The sequence below is a fragment of the Amia ocellicauda genome, chromosome 1 (genome assembly GCF_036373705.1).
Source record: "Amia ocellicauda isolate fAmiCal2 chromosome 1, fAmiCal2.hap1, whole genome shotgun sequence".
Lineage (NCBI taxonomy): Eukaryota > Metazoa > Chordata > Actinopteri > Amiiformes > Amiidae > Amia > Amia ocellicauda.
Genome location: NC_089850.1, coordinates 34,933,906 through 34,951,371, shown reverse-complemented (window position 1 = coordinate 34,951,371; position 17,466 = coordinate 34,933,906). Strand labels below are relative to the sequence as shown.

Sequence of the window (17,466 nt, the reverse complement as noted above, 5' to 3'; positions counted from 1 at the left end):
CTTCCCATACTTACTCTTCTTTTGATTTCCCCAAAAACATCTGCACCTGCGTTGATTTGTTGGAAACGATAAACGTAACTGTTTTGGCTTCTTAATGTATCTTTCAATCAACTTCAATCTTGTTAGTTTTAAAAAGATGGTTTTGCTTTGTTAAAAAAGAAGTAAAATACTGTTTATTTGAATTTAGTATTTTTCTTTTCATCAATAAAAACAATTCAATTTTTAATACTTGTGATTAAAATCATTAAAATATCAGTCCTTAAAATCACTTAAAAAAATTTAAAATCTTTGTGATTTTAACAAGAACAAAAACAATTAACTTTAAAATAAACGTGCCCAAAACAACAAAACAAACGTGATAAAAGCAAAAACTGCTCACCAACAAAAGGGTCAAATACATTGAAAATAACTGAAAATGCATTGAACAAAATAAAGAAACAATTAAAAGGGAAAAAATAAAAAACAAACAAAAAAGGTCCAATGCATTTTAAATTAAACCCAAAACGGTCAATGTATTTGTTAAAAAAGAAGGGTGGGGCATTGCCTCAGTGATATTATTCTTTACATTGTATTTCACAGCGATCTAACGCTATCTATAGTCCATTAACGCCGCCTCCAGGTGCGTAAATGACAAGCGTGTGTGGCGAGGCGTCGCACAATTGATGACGTCTTTCCCACGCTGCTCCAGCATGGCGACTGTCAGAGAGGAAGGTGTGTGTAAGTGACTGATCCAGGCAGGGGGCGACCGCCGAGGGACTAAACCCGGAGCCAACGCAGGACTGCTCTCCCTGCAGCCGGCCTGGTATGATCTGATCACCTGTCAAAACCGACGGAGGGCAGCGCGACTTTCTTCAACACTGCTTTGTACATGGTGCGCATCGTCCGTAGTAGCAGTGCGGATACAACCGCACACTGAAGGAAAACCCGACCCGCAGGAAAAAGGTTCCTACCCGTAGGTGTTGTTGTGTTTAGGAGGAAGAAAAGAGCTGGACTCGCATGGGTAGATGTGGTGTGTGTCTGCCGGGTGCATCAGTCCCATGTGGGAACCGTGTCCTTGGACTCCACTAACGGAATATGCTAGTAGTCTGTACAGTAGCTGCTGCGTCTGTTTGTAAAACGTTAGTGATATTAAGTGAGGTCTTTAAACAAAATGATCAAAAGTAATGCAAATACATTATACAAAATAAGTTGCACACAGTTAATATATGCTCATGGGGTGGTGGGAGTTCTGTGGTGTGTAATTACTACAAAACTATCTGAATATTGTATTACTGCACACAGTTTACATTTATATATAGACTTTTTGAAGTTGTGCTGTGCAGATGTGGGGGGGTGCGTGCAGGTTCTGGCAAGCGGGCCAGCTGTGTGCCCGGGCGCGGGGGGCGTGGAGCATACTGGGGAGAAGGGGGTGTGAGGTGGAGGGAGGGGGACAGGTATTCAACCGCCCAGGAGGGGGTCACAGACTCTTTGGATTAGCACCCCCTGGGGAGGGTGAAGAGAGTAGGGGGAGCCGAGTGAGGAGTGAGGATGAGAGTCCAGACACCCAGGCTGGCTCTTCCCCACCTCAACCACTGCCCCGGACTGGGGTGCCACCCCTCGGCTTGAGCCTGAGGGCCAGACATCGATCCCTGTCACCCCTGGAGAGACTCAGCCGCCTGCTGCCCCTGGACTCCCTGACACAAGAGGTGAGGGAGCTGAGAGAGAGCGAGGGAGGGGAGACGCAGGGGTATGGAGAGGGACTGGTAGCAGGAGAGAGACAGATGAGAGAAGAACTTGAGGAGAGACAGATGCAGGGAGAGAGACTGCCTGAAGGGCCCACATGGGGAGATTGCAGCTCTATGGATGGGGAGTATGGAGACTCTGGGTGTTCCAAGAGCCAAGTCCCAGGAACCCCAAGCAACACCCCCATCCCCATTATCCCCAGGGAGCTGCCCCTGCACCCAGGGGAGCTGGTGCTGGCGGAGTATCGGCGTAAGGGACAGCTGGAGTTCCGGAAGATGTTTGAGCTGAACGAGGGGGGGCAGCTGCACAGTAACTGGGGGTCCCTGGCCCACAGCGCGGTCCTGGGGCACCCCTCGGGCACCTTGGCCCTCACCTCCACAGGCACTCCCCTGCTGCTGCGCCGGCCCAGCCTGGAGGAGTATGCCCTGCTGATGAAGAGGGGCCCCACCATCGCCTACCCCAAGGTACAAATCAAGGTACACACACACACACTACTGACTTCCAGTACTGCTCCTTAATACCCCCTAACTACTAACCCTTAACTACACTGCATTGCTCCACACTACAGCCCTGTGCTCTTTGCCCATTTTACTGCCCACTCCAAGGTACACACACAGGCCCACAATACTGTCAACCAATGTGCACAACCAATTACACATTCCAGCCTTTACCTGTCCCACACTTCCTGCCCAGCATCACCCACCACAACATGCACAGCAAGGCACACACACTACCCCACCTGCCTCTGACTCTGTCTCTCGCTCTGCCTCTGCAGGATGTCAGTGCGATGATGATGATGATGGATGTGTGTGAGAGGGACAGTGTGCTGGAGTCGGGGTCAGGGTCCGGGGCCATGTCTCTCTTCCTGTCCCGCGCAGGTCAGTCCATGTCTCACTGTCCTCTCTGTCTGATTTTCTGTCTGTTCTCTCACTCTGTCTATGATTGTCTATGTGTGTTCTCACAGTGGGCTCTGGGGGTCGGGTACTCAGTGTGGAGCTGCGGAAGGACCACCACAGGAGGGCACTCCTGAACTACCAGCGCTGGCGAAAGTCTTGGGGCATGGCCCGTGATGGAGCCTGGCCTGACAATGTGGAGTTTGTCAACAAAGACTTGAGCAGTGCTGCTGACCTGCTGGAGGGGCGGAGCTTCCATTCAGTAAGGACTCTCTCTCTCTCTCTCTATCTCTCTGTGACTCGCCTAGGTGTGTGTGTTTTCCTCTCTGTGCCTGACACAAGTGTGTGTAATTGCTGCACTGTGTCCATGTGCATGTGTCTAATTCCCCCTGTGTTCCAGGTGGCTCTGGACATGCTGAACCCCCAGGTAGTGCTGCCCACTGTGTTCCCTCACCTGTGGAATGGGGGTGTCTGTGCAGTCTACCTGGCCAAGTGAGTACACAGCACACTGCACACACACACACTGCACACTGCACACACACTGCACACTCGGCTCCACCACACTAGAATCAGGTGCCAGGTGAGAGCAGCTCTGGTCCACCGGTCTCATTTGCTTGGTCGCTCAGCAGCTTAACGATCAGAGGATCTCAATCTGATCCAGATGTTTCTTACTAAAGGATCTCAGGAACGCTGACTCCAGACACCAGTTTTAATCATATCGCAACCTTATAACTTCAGGCCTATATACGCTCTGTTTGGCACCTTGTTCTCGTTACCTTTTTTTGTAGAAATAAATGTACAGTTGAGTTAACATTTTAATTAGCTTTTTGGTTTAATTAGGGTCATTTCAAAGGAGCATACATTAAAACCAAGTAATGGATCAAGTTGCTATAAAAACAGAAATTGTATCCAATTGTATTGTATGGAGGCTGTTACCCTTCTGTAACCACAGTTGTCCCTCTTGTCTGGGCGCAGTATCACGCAGGTGGTGGACCTGCTGGAGGGTGTACGCAATGCCGGTCTGCCCCTGCTGTGTGAGCGGGTCATTGAGGTCACGCACAGGGACTGGGTGGTGGCCCCAGCGATCCGGAAGGATGGCAGCCGGGCCCCCAGATTCCTGTCCACTGGGGTCAAGGGTCAGCATGACGAGGAGAAGGAGGAGGAGGGGGAGCCATCATGTGACCAAGAAGGAGGTGGGGATACAGACAGGCAGACACAAGCCATTTGATAAACGCATAGTTTTATAGTGCTGGGTATAAACCGTTTACTGTGTTTATGATACTCAAGGTGTGTGGGTGTTATTTTCGGTCACAATGTATATTTTAGTGTGTTATTCTGTCTCCCTGTTTGATGTCTTTCTGCGTGTTAGTGTGTATGTGTCCCTCTGTCTCATGGTCTGTGTGATTTGCAGAGACTTTGGGACGACGTGACTCAAGGTCGTTAGAGACAGTGCCCTACATCGCCCGGCCCCATCACGAACAGGGCAGCCACACAGGTGAGAAAAAGAGAAACAAATTCACAGGGGAGAGACGGAGCAACCAGGTGAGACAGACAGAGGGCAGGGTGTGAGGGACAAGGCATTCGCATACATACCAGACTGTGCCACATATTGCCACTAACACAAACATTTAATAAAACACACTTCATACACACTTGAGTAAAACGAGTTGTACTTAACAAGACGATGTGTGCATGTGCATCCCCAGCATTCCTGGTGAAGCTGAGGAAGGTGGTGCCAGTGCCACACCACTCCAGGTCGGGGAGGATGGAGGGTCCGGGCGCCGACACAGAAGACCCCAGCAGCCACATTGGCCAGCCGTGACAGTCACAAGCAAGCCTGTCTTTCCTGGAAATGTTGTTTTTGTTGTTGCTGCTGTTGTGTCTAATTAAATATTTTATTAAACTGCTCTGTTTACAAGGATACATTTTGTTATAATACATAACCACTCTGGAATTGCATAGTAGGGATCCCTGGTCCTGGAGTCCTGCAGTCAGTCCTATAGTTCTCTCTCAAGCCTCCAGAGGAGAATTATTGGGACAAAATCCAGAAGACACCTACTTGATACCCCCCCACCACACAGACTTTAGGCAGCAGATGACAAAAGCCTCCAACACAATAGGTGCATGGTTCACAGATATATAAATAGTTTAAATTCCCCTTAAGAATGAAATACTTTGGATAACAATAGGATTAAGTAAGTGGACATTTTTTTTTTATATAGATAGAATGATACAAATCTTTCACCCCTTGAAGGAAGACCCCTATGGAAACTTGTCACCCTGAACTGCTCTAGAGCCGCCTCATCTGCAGAAAATATATTGTCCTATAAAAAAAATCACAAGAACAGAGAAAAGCCGAGAACAGAATCAAGTCAAGTTGCTGTAAATCGTTTATTAAAGACTCACATAGGTTTGTGGATTTCCTTTTAAGGGGAAGATGAGAAGAAGCATAACTGATAATACTGAAATAATTGTTGAAGGGAAATTCATAACCAGTCCCCACCCCTACCAGCCAACCTGCTCAAAGTTACTGCAGTGAACCCACACTCTGTAGTTTACAGCAATGGAGAGCACAGTCTAGTCTGGGATAGCCAAATCCTGGAGGGCCTCAGTCCAGGAGGTTAATATAGCCCTCTAAATCTACAGCTGCAGAACCGCACAGATTTGTGAAACTGCTTCAGTGATGCAAATATGAAAACCAAGTTATGCCAGAGCTCTCAAACTCATATCCTGGAGAGCAGTGTCTTCTGTTCCAACCCAGCATCAAGGTAATTAATTGGTCTGATTGAGCGAATGAACAGGGTGAATTTATTCCTTCTCTACAGTCTGTAATTTTTTACATGTTTTGGTGCCTTGAATCAAGAGCTTTTTATAACCATCAACTATAAAAGACCCTTAAACAATGTTACAGTCAGGACCCTGAGCTAAACCTGCCACACACCCTTCCCTCTGCTTTCCAAGACATTCATCAGTACCACTTTTCTTTCCATTTATTTTCCCTGCTCACCTGTGAAATATGATGCAGTATTACAATATAGATCTGTTGACAGTGCTCTTGTGAACCAGTCTGAGGTTAATGTGATACAAGTGTTTAAATGCCAATGCAAATGCAATGTTTAAGTGCTCAGTGCAGAGGTTACAAAATAAAGGCCCTGGACATTACAGGCCTTACAGTGAATAATCATCAATATAATAAATAACAATAATAACAACAGTGAAAGTATTTCTAATCATGCTACTCATCTAACAGTCAACTGAGCTGAGCGTTTAGTTACATATGTTATAGTATCGGACAAGAAAACCCTGCACTGCAAAGGATGCAGGGATCATGGGAAGGAGGGATGGAGGGAGAGTGGCCAGTGAGGGATTCGGTCCGGTCTTCACTCCTCATTGAACCAGTCCATGGAGGAATCCTTCAGCCCAGAGCCGCTGTCCAGTGCGCTCCCTATGGGATAGACAATACGATTACAAATTACAGCTCTGTGGGATCCACACACTTATGGAAAATACCAAAAAGGCACAAAGGTACTTGTTCTTTATTTTGTTTATAATAGGTTTATATTGTTGTTGCTGCTGTGGTTTGGATTGTGTGCGTTTATGCTGATGCTCAGCTGTAGGAAGGCATGACTAATTAGCCTGCAGAAATCTAGAAACAGAAGGCGAGACGGGGAATATAGGGGGTGACAGGAAATGAGAATATGCAATAAGGAAGAAAGACGTTAGAAGCTCTTACGGGGGGAGGCGTTTCGGGAGTGGGTCGCCCCATCGCCACGGCTCCTCCTGCAGGTTTGCCGAGTGGTGGCGGAGGAGGTGAAATGGTCCTGGGGGGTCACCTCCAGTGAGAGGGTGCAGGGCAGTGGAGAGGAGGAGGAGGAGGAGGAGGAGGAGGAGGAGACCCCCAGGTCCAGAAAGCGCTCCCCCCTGGTGCAGAGCGCACAGCGCGCGGGGGAGGCGGAGGGACCTCGGGGCAGCTGTACTTCCTCCCGCCCGTCGTACTGACGCTGGGCGCCACTGTGGTGCTCTGCCCGCTCCCGTTGCCACACGAAGTGGGAAGGTGCAATTGCTATCACCTGACGGACAGAGTTAGAGGTAGAGACAAGCAGGTGTACACACATTATAATGAGGATTTCTTCAACAACCTCCGCAGAGAGATCGGCCATTTCTAGGCCCAGGGGAATGTGCTGCTCTTTGGGTATTTCAATGCCCGGAAAGGAACTGAGCCAGACTGCATCGGCACACAGGGAAACAGCCCTGTGTTCAGCCAGGCCCCTCTGTACCTCACCCCCACCACAGTACAGAGGAACACACTGACTGTGAAAAGATCAGGCCACTGTCATCACACACTATCACAGCCCTATAAACTGTACGACCTCAAGCAATAATACAGATGGTCCCCAAACAGCACAGAGGAATTTAATAAAGCAACTAGTTCAACCAAAATTACTAACTTAATTAACACTTTCCTAAACACACAGTACCAACCAAATGTGACAGGACTAAATCTGCCAGTTGCACACATCAACAACATTTTTGATCAGGCTGCTATAATGGCAAAACTAAAACCAACCAAAAACAAAAAACAAAAGAATAAACACAGACACACTGAGAAATGGTTTGATGAAGAATGCAAAAAAATAGACAGATTTAAAAAATGTATCTAACCAGAAACATCAACCACAAAACCCAGATTTATGCTTAACACTAAAACACTACAAACACACTATCTGACAGAAAATACAAAAACACACCAACAGTAGCCTTTTAGACATAGAAAACTATCAACCACAACCAGTTCTGGCAAATGTGGAATAATCTAAACACAGCAGAAAAACTGAACAATTTGGAAAAACTATTATGCTGACCTCTATACAGGCATCCAAGAAAAAGATCTAACTCAAGATCAAAACCAAAGGAATACAAAAATTAAACTCTTATAACAAACAATTAAAAGAAAACCAAAACACAATTGACTATCCAATTCCCTGCAAGAGCTAATTGGCAAATTCCAGGCACTCAACCACAAGAAGGCTTGTGGACCTGATAGCATCAGCCCTGAGATGCTCAAACACAGCAGCCCCAAGCTGCAGGAGGCGGTGCTTACATTAAATTATTCAACCTAGTTCTGCATTCAGGTTGCTTCCCTGTCATCTGGAAATAGGGTCTTATATCCCCAATCTACAAGATCGGAGACAAATTTGACCCCAACATCTACCGGGGCATCTGTGTGAGCAGTAACCTGGGGAAGGTGTTCTACAGTATCATTAATGCCCAGATACTGGCCTTCCTTACCAAGCACAGTGTCCTGAGTAAGAGTCAGATTGGCATCCTCCCAAAACACCGCCCTACTGATCATATTTATACCCTACACACCCTCAAAGACAAACATGTAAAACAAAAAAGCAATGGAAAAATATTTGCCTGTTTCATTGACTTCAAAAAAGCTTTTGATTCCATTTGTCATGAAGGACTATATTATAGATTACTTCAAAGTGGCGTAGGGGGTAAAGTTTATGATGTATTAAAATCAATGTACACAGAAAACAAGAGCAGAATAAGGATTGGATACAAAAGGACAGAATTCTTCACACAGGGGCGTGGAGTGAGGCAGGGCTGCAGTCGGAGTCTAACACTGTTCAACATCAATATCGAGTTGGCCACAGTGTTGGAGCAATCTGCAGCTCCTGGCCTCGATGAGCAGGAGGAGATGAGGAGATCAAGTTCCTGTTCTACACAGATACCTGGTGCTGCTGTTGCCCACAGAACAGGGGCTTCGGCAGCAGCTGGCACTGCTAGAGCAGTACTGCCAGACCTGGGCCCTGGCAGTAAACATGAAAAAGACCAAAATAATGATCTTCCAAAAAAAGCCCAGATGTCAGGAGACCAGATACCGCTTCACTCTAGACAACACCGCTCTAGAACACACCCTGAGCTACGATTACCTCGGACTGAAGATCAGCGCATCAGGGAGCTTTGTCCTGGCAGTGAAAGCACTAAAAGAGCAAGCCCAAAGAGCTTTATATGCCACCAAAATAAAACTATATAAAATAAACATCCCGATTAGTATCTGGAGCAAGATCTTCGACAGTGTCATTCAGCCCATTGTGCTGCGGGTCAGTGAGATATGGGCTCCACTCAGTGAGCAGGACTACACTTAATGGGACAAACACCCAACAGAGACCCTGCAAGCAGAGTTCTGCAAAAAACATCCTACAGGTGCAAGAAACACCCCCAATCTTGCATGCAGGGCTGAACTGGGCCACTACTCACTGCTCATCTCCAGACAAGTCCCCCAGAGTCACTGCAACACAAGGCCCTGAGAGCCCAAGAGCTGAACCCAAGAAAGAGCCCCCTCAGTCAGCTGGCCCTGAGGCACATCAGAGTCAAACAACTTACTGAACAAACTAAAACCTCCTATCTGGAATATTGTGACAAAGAAACTAAATCCCAAAGTAAACTGGATTGCTATCAGGCCCTAAACAGTGAATACACCCTTGCAGAGTCTCTCTTCACTGTCAGAGATACGAAGCAGAGATGCCAGTGCTGTGATCACTGTGAAAGGTGGAAACAGAGATGCACTTCCTACTACAATGCAATAAATATGCCCCAATAAGGGACATATTCTTTAATAAAATAATAAATGCCCACCCAATCTTTGAGAAAATTGATAATAAAGAAAAACTGTCAGTCCTCCTGGGGGAGGGGGACACAGCCCCCCTGGCAGCCCAATACACCTCCGCCTGCCACAGCATGAGGGGCACAATGTGAAAATGTCTGTAGACACTTATTATTGTGATATAGTTTCTTGTTTGTTCCATGTTTGAATTTAAAAAAAAAAGTAAATGTGTGTTTATGTATATTAAGATTTTCTTAATAAATTATATATATTTATTGACTTATTGAATTATTTGTCTTATATTTTTTCCATATAAATGTGTGAAATGCTTTGGCAACACTGCAGACCTGTTTTTCATGCCAATAAAGCACCCTTGAATTGAAAAATTGAATTGAAATAGAATTGAGTGAGTGAGTCTGTGAGAGTCTACAGTGATGCTCCACCAGTACCTCCTCGCAGCAGCGGCGGCTGACAGCGGCCCGGTAGTCAATTCGGGCCCAGAGTCGGTCTCGCTGTCTCAGGAACCCAGAGAACTGCTTCCTCCAGGCCTTTCCCAGCGCCCAGGGGAAGATCTCATACTTGCTCTCCTCCTCGTCCTCCTCCATCGTGTTTGCCAGGTATCTGCATGGGCCACAGAGCCAAAGAGAGAGATAGAGAAGAGGGTGAGAGGACATCTGATTAAGACTATTTCCTATTTCATTGGACCATGACTCATTGTTAATTGAAATTTTAAATGTATTTTTTAAAGTATTGCATTTAAGTATATAAAACCTGAAGGAAGCTGTGGAGAGTATTGAATAATGAATGGGATAAATACAGCAGAAATACAGGGTGCTGGCACAGAAGCAGTACAAGGCCATCTTGTGCACAGACCTCTGAGAACACAAATAATTACTACTATTGCCTACTTAGACAATGCCTCTTTAAACTTGTCTGTTTCTGATAATAACCCTGCCGTGGTGGACATTCCTGCTACTTACAGCGCAATGAAGAAGTTAATGCGGGTGTGTTCGCTGATGCTGAAGCGAGCCCTCTTGAAATAGACGAACGTCATGGCCAGCAGGTACTGAGTTCACACAGAACATAAAAGTAAAGAACTGAGCCACTCACAATATTATCCAGGTGATAATATCAGTAATAGTATTGATATTATCAAATCATTTGGGAGACATCTTTAGCTGTGGGAAAAAAATGTGAGGCAAATCTTTGCAACTTCCCTGTTATGAGCGGTAGGTCTTTTAAATTAAGCATATTTGAAACAGTTCTGCCTTTGATATTGAATGCAAGAATAATAAACGACTGCATATGCATATTCGTCCCTGTGATGTTTTTTACCTTGTCTGAGATTTTGCAACAGCAGTCCATCCACAGAAAGTCCTGGACAAGGTCGTCATCTGAAAATAAAGCTTACAGTGATCACAAGGTCCTTACTTACTACTTTCACTACCAGAGATTTATCACTTATTGTCATCGACCCAATTAACTATGTATACCAGAGGGGCCCCAACTCCAGTCCTGTAGGGCCCAGTGTCCTCAAGCTTTAATTCCTCACTGAGCAATGAATCACCTAACTTTGCTCATTATTGGCGCACTGAACCGGTTTAACAACAGTCCAGTTCTGAAGGTGGTGAAGACTCAGGGAGAACTGTAAACGGTGCTGGATTGGACTGAACTATGGCTATGCAGTCCAATTTAATAGAAAAAAAAACTCAGCTGGGCTCAGATGATATAGCCTTTGAAACAATGTCAATGAGGCAGGAAGTCAGCTTTATTGTCCATGCAGTAAAGAGCAAAGCAGAGGAAGTGGGACAGACTCCTGAAGCCACCAAATTACCAAAGGCAATTTGCAAACATGGCAGGGGGAAGGGAGAGAGGCAGAAAGAGCGAGAGATGGAGTGAGAGTGTGTGACCAATATTTTAATGGAAGGCCACAACACAGCAGGGGGAAGGACTGGGAGCTAGGCCCCACCCCACCATTTTTCTCCGGCTCACCGAACAGCTTGAAGAAGGCAGCCATCTCCTGCCTCTGGATAACCAGAGTGGGGCCCCAGCAGCACTTGTTCTGGGAGGAGGCATCGTCATGGCCTGTGGCACCATGGTTCTCATTGCCGCGGCTCTTCCCCGGGTGGCCGTGGCCCTCCTGCAGAACGGGCCTCTTCAGCCGCAGGCCCCTCCTGAGCTGCAGGACGCGGGGGGCGGCCGATCGAACACGCACTGTGACTGTGGGCGGCGTCTGGCACCAGCTGTGGGTGTGCTTCATCATGCTGCTCCAGCCGCCGCGATCACGGGCCCCCAGGGCCCGGCACTCACACGACAGGGCACCCTCCAGAAGTAAGCGCTGCAGAGACGCACAGGCAGACAGGAAGGCCAGGGGGCAGTCAGGGAGTACAGTCAGTTATTATGTCATTGGAGGTGCAAGTCATTAGTGAACAAACACACCAAATAAATAATAAAATCATATATCCAGTTTATTATTGTTATGATTATTATTCCAAGGATACAGCCAAAGACAAATGCAAGCAGCTACACCTCACACTGCGTAAAACAATTTTATTTAATTACTATTTATTTGTTTATTAGCATTCCGGGGTGACTAACAAAATATAATTGACCTGTATGTTAAGCTGTTTTGATGTGGTAAATTGGATGGACTTCACGTTACTCTCACATCTCTAAAACTAAAATTGCATGTAAACAATTGTAATTGTCTACATTTCAGACCGATATCCACTGCAGCCAGGGGTGACAGCTGAACGAGCTACAGCACTGCCGAGTCCTTACTACTACTACTACTACTACTACTACTACTACTAATAATAATAATAATAATAATAATAATAATTCCTATGTATTTAGCGTCCTCTGTAACGTTACTATTGATCATAATTTATATATTCTTTTTCGTTTAGGTTTTCAATTGAATGAAGTTGTTCTGGTCTTAACGGGACACACCTGTCCACTTGCCGTCTCGCTCGAAGTGTGTTTTGTAATCAGTAAATCACCCAACACAAACTTTATGACACAAATAAACCTCACCAGCACCTTTAACGCCATGAAGATGACACGTTTTCCACACAATGTGTGGTAATCGGAGTCACACGAGCACAAACACAGTCCTACCTGCTAGTCTGCAGTCTCTGTCCGCGGACTCCGGTACAACAACACAGACAAACTCTCTCAACCAACGCGTGTATGTGGGGCGGGTTATCGAAATGAAGTGAGGACATCTAGCAGGCGCTGGTAATGGATATAATCGTGCTGCTGCTGATGATGATGATGATGATGATGATGATGATGATGAGAAGTACACAGAGATTAATGAACACCGCACAGCAGGGCGCGAGCGTGACAGCGGCGCTCACGCGGCACAGCGCGCGCCACACGGAGCACGAGCGCGCGCCCAGCAGCCGCGCAGTCACCCCTAGACTCGGCCATCACACTGCAGGAGGTCAGAGAAAGCATCCCAAACGAGATGCTGAAATACAGCAACACCACCCTGCTGAGCGCCCTGGTACAGCTGTTCAATCTAATCCTGACCTCGGGCTGCTTCCCTGACACATGGAGCACAGGACTCATAACCCCGATATATAAGAAGGGAGACAGACTGAACCCAGACAACTACAGAGGGATCTGCCTGAGCAGCAGCCTGGGGAAGCTGTTCTGTAACGTCCTGAACAGCCGCCTCCTGGCCTTCATACAGGAGCACAGAGTCCTCGACAGCAGCCAGATCGGCTTCCTACCCACCCACCGCACCGCCGACCACATCTACACCCTGCATTCCCCGATCGGCCAGCACAGCCACCGCACACAGAAAGGGAAGATATTTGCCTGCTTTGTCGACTTCAAAAAGGCATTGGACTCAATCTGGCACCCCAGCCTGTATCTGAACTCCTCTAGAGCGGCATTGGGGGGAGGGCGTAAGATGTGATCAAATCCATGTACACAGGCAGCAAGATCAGCGTGAAGGTGGACACCAGGAGGACTGAAGCCTTCCCCCAGGGCCGAGGGGTGAGGCAGGGCTGCAATCTGAGCCCCACCCTGTTCAACATATACATCAACCAGCTGGCCACAGAGCTGCAGCAAGGCCCCGGCCTGACGCTGGACGACACCCAGATCAAGTGCCTTCTGTATGCACACGACCTGGTGCTACTGTCAACCACAGAGCAAGGGCTCCAGCAGCAGCTGGACACACTGCAGAGCCTGGGCCCTGGAGGTCAACATGGACAAAACTAAAATAATGATCTTCCAGAAGAAAGCCAGGATCCAAAGCAGAAAATACAATGAGAGGAGCCCCACAGAAGCCCTGAACGCCGAGTTCTGCAGGTACATATTGAAGCTCCACAGGAGCAGCCCCAACAGTGGCTGCCAAACCGAACTGGGGCGCCTGCCTCTGGGCTGTGCAGTGCAGAACAGAGCCCTGAAATACTGACTGCACTTGAAACACAGCAGCCCAGAGACCCACCAGCACAGCGCCCTGAGGCAGAGCTAAACCGACAGCACAGAGCTGTTGAGCAGCCGAGGCAAGAGACAGCTCCCCCAGCTTCAGCACATCACCGCGGTGCTGCACTGCAGCTACATCGAGCACTGGGCTGAACAAACCAAACAGCAGAACAAGCTGGAGTGCTACAGGGCCCTGGGCAGAGAATACAGCCCTGACACTGGTCACAGACCCCCAGCAGAGACGGACTCTGACCAGGTACAGACTGAGCGACCACAGCCTGGAGGTGGAGACCGGACGGCACAGGCAGACCTGGACCCCCAGAGACAGACGCCTGTGCAGACAGTGTGGGTCTGGGGAGGTAGAGACAGAGGCGCACTTCGCCCTGACCTGCTCCAGATACACACAGGTCAGAGATGCCTTCTTCCCCAGATTCGCCAGCAGAGTCCCCGACTTCCCCCAGCTCAGCACAGAGGAGCGGCTCAGAGTGGTGCTGGGGGAGCACAGACACTGCGCTGAGTACATCACAGCCTGCCACATGGCCAGAGAACCACAACCATGTCTCCAAACCAACAACACAGCACATTAACCATGTAAAATATATGTAAATAACAATATTTTATTTTATATTTGTTAAGTTCTTAATGTTATTGTATATAATTTCAATGTACCCAATTGCTTTGGCAATACTTGTGTGTAAACATATCATGCCAATAAAGCTTGTTTTGAATTTGAGAGAGAGAGAGAGAGAGAGAGAGAGCGAGAGCGAGCTACGACAGCGTGTTCAACAAGAGTGCCAGAGAGCTGTTGAGCCTGTGTCGAGGCCTGGGGCTGTACATCATTAATAGCCGGATCAGGGGGGACTCCTTAGAAAGATACACTTACAACTCAGCACTTGGCACTAGAGTAGTGGACTATGCAATTACTGACATGGACCCAAACAGTTTTAATGCATTTACAGTCAAGCAGCAAACAGTCAAACAGTGCTGTACATAAAGAGAACAGACCAGCCACACCCCAGCCATCAGACCGACTCCAACCTCCTCAACATCACTGCCTCCTACAAGTGGACACAGCAGAGCATCTCAGAGTATGGGAAAGCACTCTGCAATACACAGGTTGGCAATCTATTGCAACACTTTCCGAATAAAAATTATGAATGAAACACAAATGGAGTAAATTTAGCAACAAGAGAACTAAATGACATCTTTGAAATCCTAGCCACCAAGTCTAACCTAAGAAAAAATAAAAATAAAAAACAGAATGAAAAGGGACAGTCAAAAGAAAAATGGTTTGATGCTGAATGCAAAGAAATCAGAAATGAACTGCAATCTCTTTCCAACCAGAAGCACAACACCGCACTACGACATCACTACCACCACACACTGAAACACTACAAATACTCCCTGAGAAAGAAAGAGACAATTATATCACAAAAAAACTGAAAAAAAATGAAAAATCAATTGATCGAAACACCTTCTGGGAAACTTGGAACCAGTTAAATTACACCAAGCAAAATAGAGAATTGGCAATTCAAAATGGCAACATTTGGAAAAATTACTTTGAAAATCTATACCAAGAAATACCAGAGCAAACTCTAACACCAGAACAAAATTTGATCCTAAAGAAACTAAAGGATTTAGAAAACATTATCAAAGACAATCAAAACCCCCTGGACACCTCCATTACCCTGCAGGAACTAAAGGAAATAATAAAATCCCTGAAATCTAAAAAAGCCAGTGGGGCAGATTGTATCCCCAATGAGATGCTGAAGCACAGCAGCCTGGCATTACAGGAGGCCCTGCTGAAGCTGTACAACCTGGTGCTGACTGCGGGCTGCTTCCCTGCTCTGTGGGACCAAGGGCTCATCACCCCCATCCACAAGAGTGGCAACAAGCTGGACCCCTCCAACAACAGAGGGATCTGTGTGAGCAGCAACCTGGGGAAGGTTTTCTGCAGCATCCTGAACAGCAGAATCCTGAGCTTCCTGTCAGAGCACAGTGTGCTGCACAGGGGCCAGATCGGCTTTCTTCCCAAAACCGCACCACCGACCACATCTACACTCTGCACAGCCTCCTCAACAAACATGTACACGGCACCAACAAGGGGAAAGTCTTCGCTTGCTTCGTCTACTTCAAAAGAGCCTTCGACTCCATCTGGCACCCCGGACTGCTCCTCAGACTGCTGGAGAGTGGCATAGGAGGGAAAACCTATGACATCATCAAAAACATGTACCAGGAAAATAAGTGCAGTGTGAAGGTCGGCCACAAAAGGACAGAGTTCTTCCACCAGGGTCGCGGAGTGCGACAGGGCTGCAGCCTGAGTCCTACGCTCTTTAATATCTATATTAATGAACTAGCTTCAGTGCTGGAGCAGTCCTCAGCCCCAGGCCTCACTCTGCACCACTCCACTGTCAAACTACTGCTGTATGCTGATGACACACAACATGGGCTGCAGCAGAACCTGACCATACTAGAGCAGTACTGCCAGGATTGGGCCCTGGAGGCCAACCTGGACAAGATCAGAATCATGGTGTTCCAGAAAAAAGCCAAGAACCAGGCACAGAAATTTCAATTCTTTCTAAATGGCAACACAGTACAGCACACAACCAATTACAAATACCTTGGTCTGGACATTAGTGCATCAGGGAGCTTCAATGCAGCTGTAAGTGCACTGAAAGAAAAGGCACGCAGGGCTTTTTATGCAATTAGTACCAATATATAGTACCAATTCATGCAGAATTGTTTTGTAAATGTTGTGTTCGATGTATATTGATGTATGTAATGTCTGTAAACTTGTGTGTATTGTATGTATACAGTATTATTGCCCACTGCACTGTTCTATGTTTTGCAGTAGAACCCCCTGTACTTGCTTTGGCGAAACAGGTGTAACCTTGTCATGCCAATAAAGCTCTTCTTGAATTGAATTGAATTGAATTGAGAGAGAGAGAGAGAGTCGGCAGTGTTTGGAAATGAAGATGTCCTGCACGATTTCACTAATTGAGTCATGTCCATGACAGTGAACTGAGAGAGAGCGAGGGAGAGTAATGTTTACATATCTTTAATTTCTGTTAAGTTTTATTTTAAATCTATATATGTATTGATTTTATTGTTAAGTGCACTGTTCCTCAGCACTGGACCTGCGTGTAAATGCTTTTGCCGAACCGGTGTAATCTTGTAAATGACCTCAGGCTCATCGTGATTTTATTTTTCATTTGAGTTTGAGAAGGATAGAGGGAGTGGAGGGTAGGGTCTAGGGTCAGTGTCTTCTGACTTTTGTTTCCACTCATCTCTCAATTGCTCACCTTAACCAATGATTTGCTAAAGCTACATAAGCATTTCTTGCAAAAACATCTTGCAAAAATGAATCAAATGCCAATTTGAGCTGGCGCTGAATGATCTGCTTCATAAGACAACCTGACTCACAAAGACACAGATGGTCACATTCTGAAACGAAGAAGAGGAAAACAATTCTTGCTTTATATTTAGTAAACTAATTATATTCTATACATGCAGCTATCAAACATAATGAATACATGAATAAAGAATAAAATGAGTCTTTGAAAGTCTTTCACAATTTTCTTCTACAACACACTACACTTAACTGATTTTACCATGGTAAACCATACTGTATTTAACGTGTTCTTGCCACACAACACCATATTATAACCGTAATTTATCAGAGAATAATAGTAATAATAATCTATATGAGTGTCTAATATTATTATTATTTACATCAGTCAGTGAATGCTGTCTATGATACTGTTCAGAACCCGTTTGTTTGCACTGGATTTAGTATGG

The 17,466-nt window shown here is 46.4% G+C and overlaps 2 protein-coding genes across 3 annotated transcripts; one reads left to right on the top strand and one right to left on the bottom strand.

Annotated features, from left to right (window-relative positions):
* The first annotated feature begins 656 nt into the window (after positions 1-656).
* trmt61b (tRNA methyltransferase 61B) lies at positions 657-4,521 on the top strand. Of its 2 annotated transcripts, none has more exons than XM_066703021.1 (7): positions 657-2,186; positions 2,498-2,600; positions 2,687-2,877; positions 3,016-3,107; positions 3,591-3,808; positions 4,027-4,110; positions 4,322-4,521. In XM_066703021.1, the coding sequence occupies exons 1-7, from the start codon at positions 1,323-1,325 to the stop codon at positions 4,435-4,437; spliced, it is 1,668 nt and encodes a 555-aa protein (XP_066559118.1). In that variant the 5' UTR covers positions 657-1,322; the 3' UTR covers positions 4,438-4,521. The 2 variants fall into 2 exon arrangements, with proteins under 2 accessions (XP_066559118.1, XP_066559110.1); XM_066703013.1 differs by having other exon boundaries at positions 657-2,198.
* Positions 4,522-4,994: 473 nt separating this feature from the next.
* spdya (speedy/RINGO cell cycle regulator family member A) lies at positions 4,995-12,570 on the bottom strand. The gene is made up of 7 exons (XM_066703001.1): positions 12,349-12,570; positions 11,221-11,566; positions 10,564-10,622; positions 10,209-10,294; positions 9,678-9,849; positions 6,349-6,685; positions 4,995-6,060 (listed from the first exon to the last, which is right to left on the bottom strand). The coding sequence occupies exons 2-7, from the start codon at positions 11,489-11,491 to the stop codon at positions 5,996-5,998; spliced, it is 990 nt and encodes a 329-aa protein (XP_066559098.1). The 5' UTR covers positions 11,492-11,566; positions 12,349-12,570; the 3' UTR covers positions 4,995-5,995.
* Between the last annotated feature and the right edge of the window lie 4,896 nt (positions 12,571-17,466).

Coding starts and splice junctions, on each gene's coding strand:
- trmt61b (XM_066703013.1), top strand. CDS start 1,323: ATGTGGGGGGGTGCGTGCAGGTTCTGGCAAGCGGGCCAGCTGTGTGCC. Junction 2,199..2,497: donor ACCCCAAGGTACAAATCAAG/GTACACACACAC, acceptor CTGCCTCTGCAG/GATGTCAGTGCGATGATGAT. Junction 3,809..4,026: donor ATCATGTGACCAAGAAGGAG/GTGGGGATACAG, acceptor TGTGATTTGCAG/AGACTTTGGGACGACGTGAC.
- spdya (XM_066703001.1), bottom strand. CDS start 11,491: ATGATGAAGCACACCCACAGCTGGTGCCAGACGCCGCCCACAGTCACA. Junction 10,623..11,220: donor TGCCTTCTTCAAGCTGTTCG/GTGAGCCGGAGA, acceptor CTTTATTTTCAG/ATGACGACCTTGTCCAGGAC. Junction 6,686..9,677: donor GCCGCCGCTGCTGCGAGGAG/GTACTGGTGGAG, acceptor TCTGTCCGTCAG/GTGATAGCAATTGCACCTTC.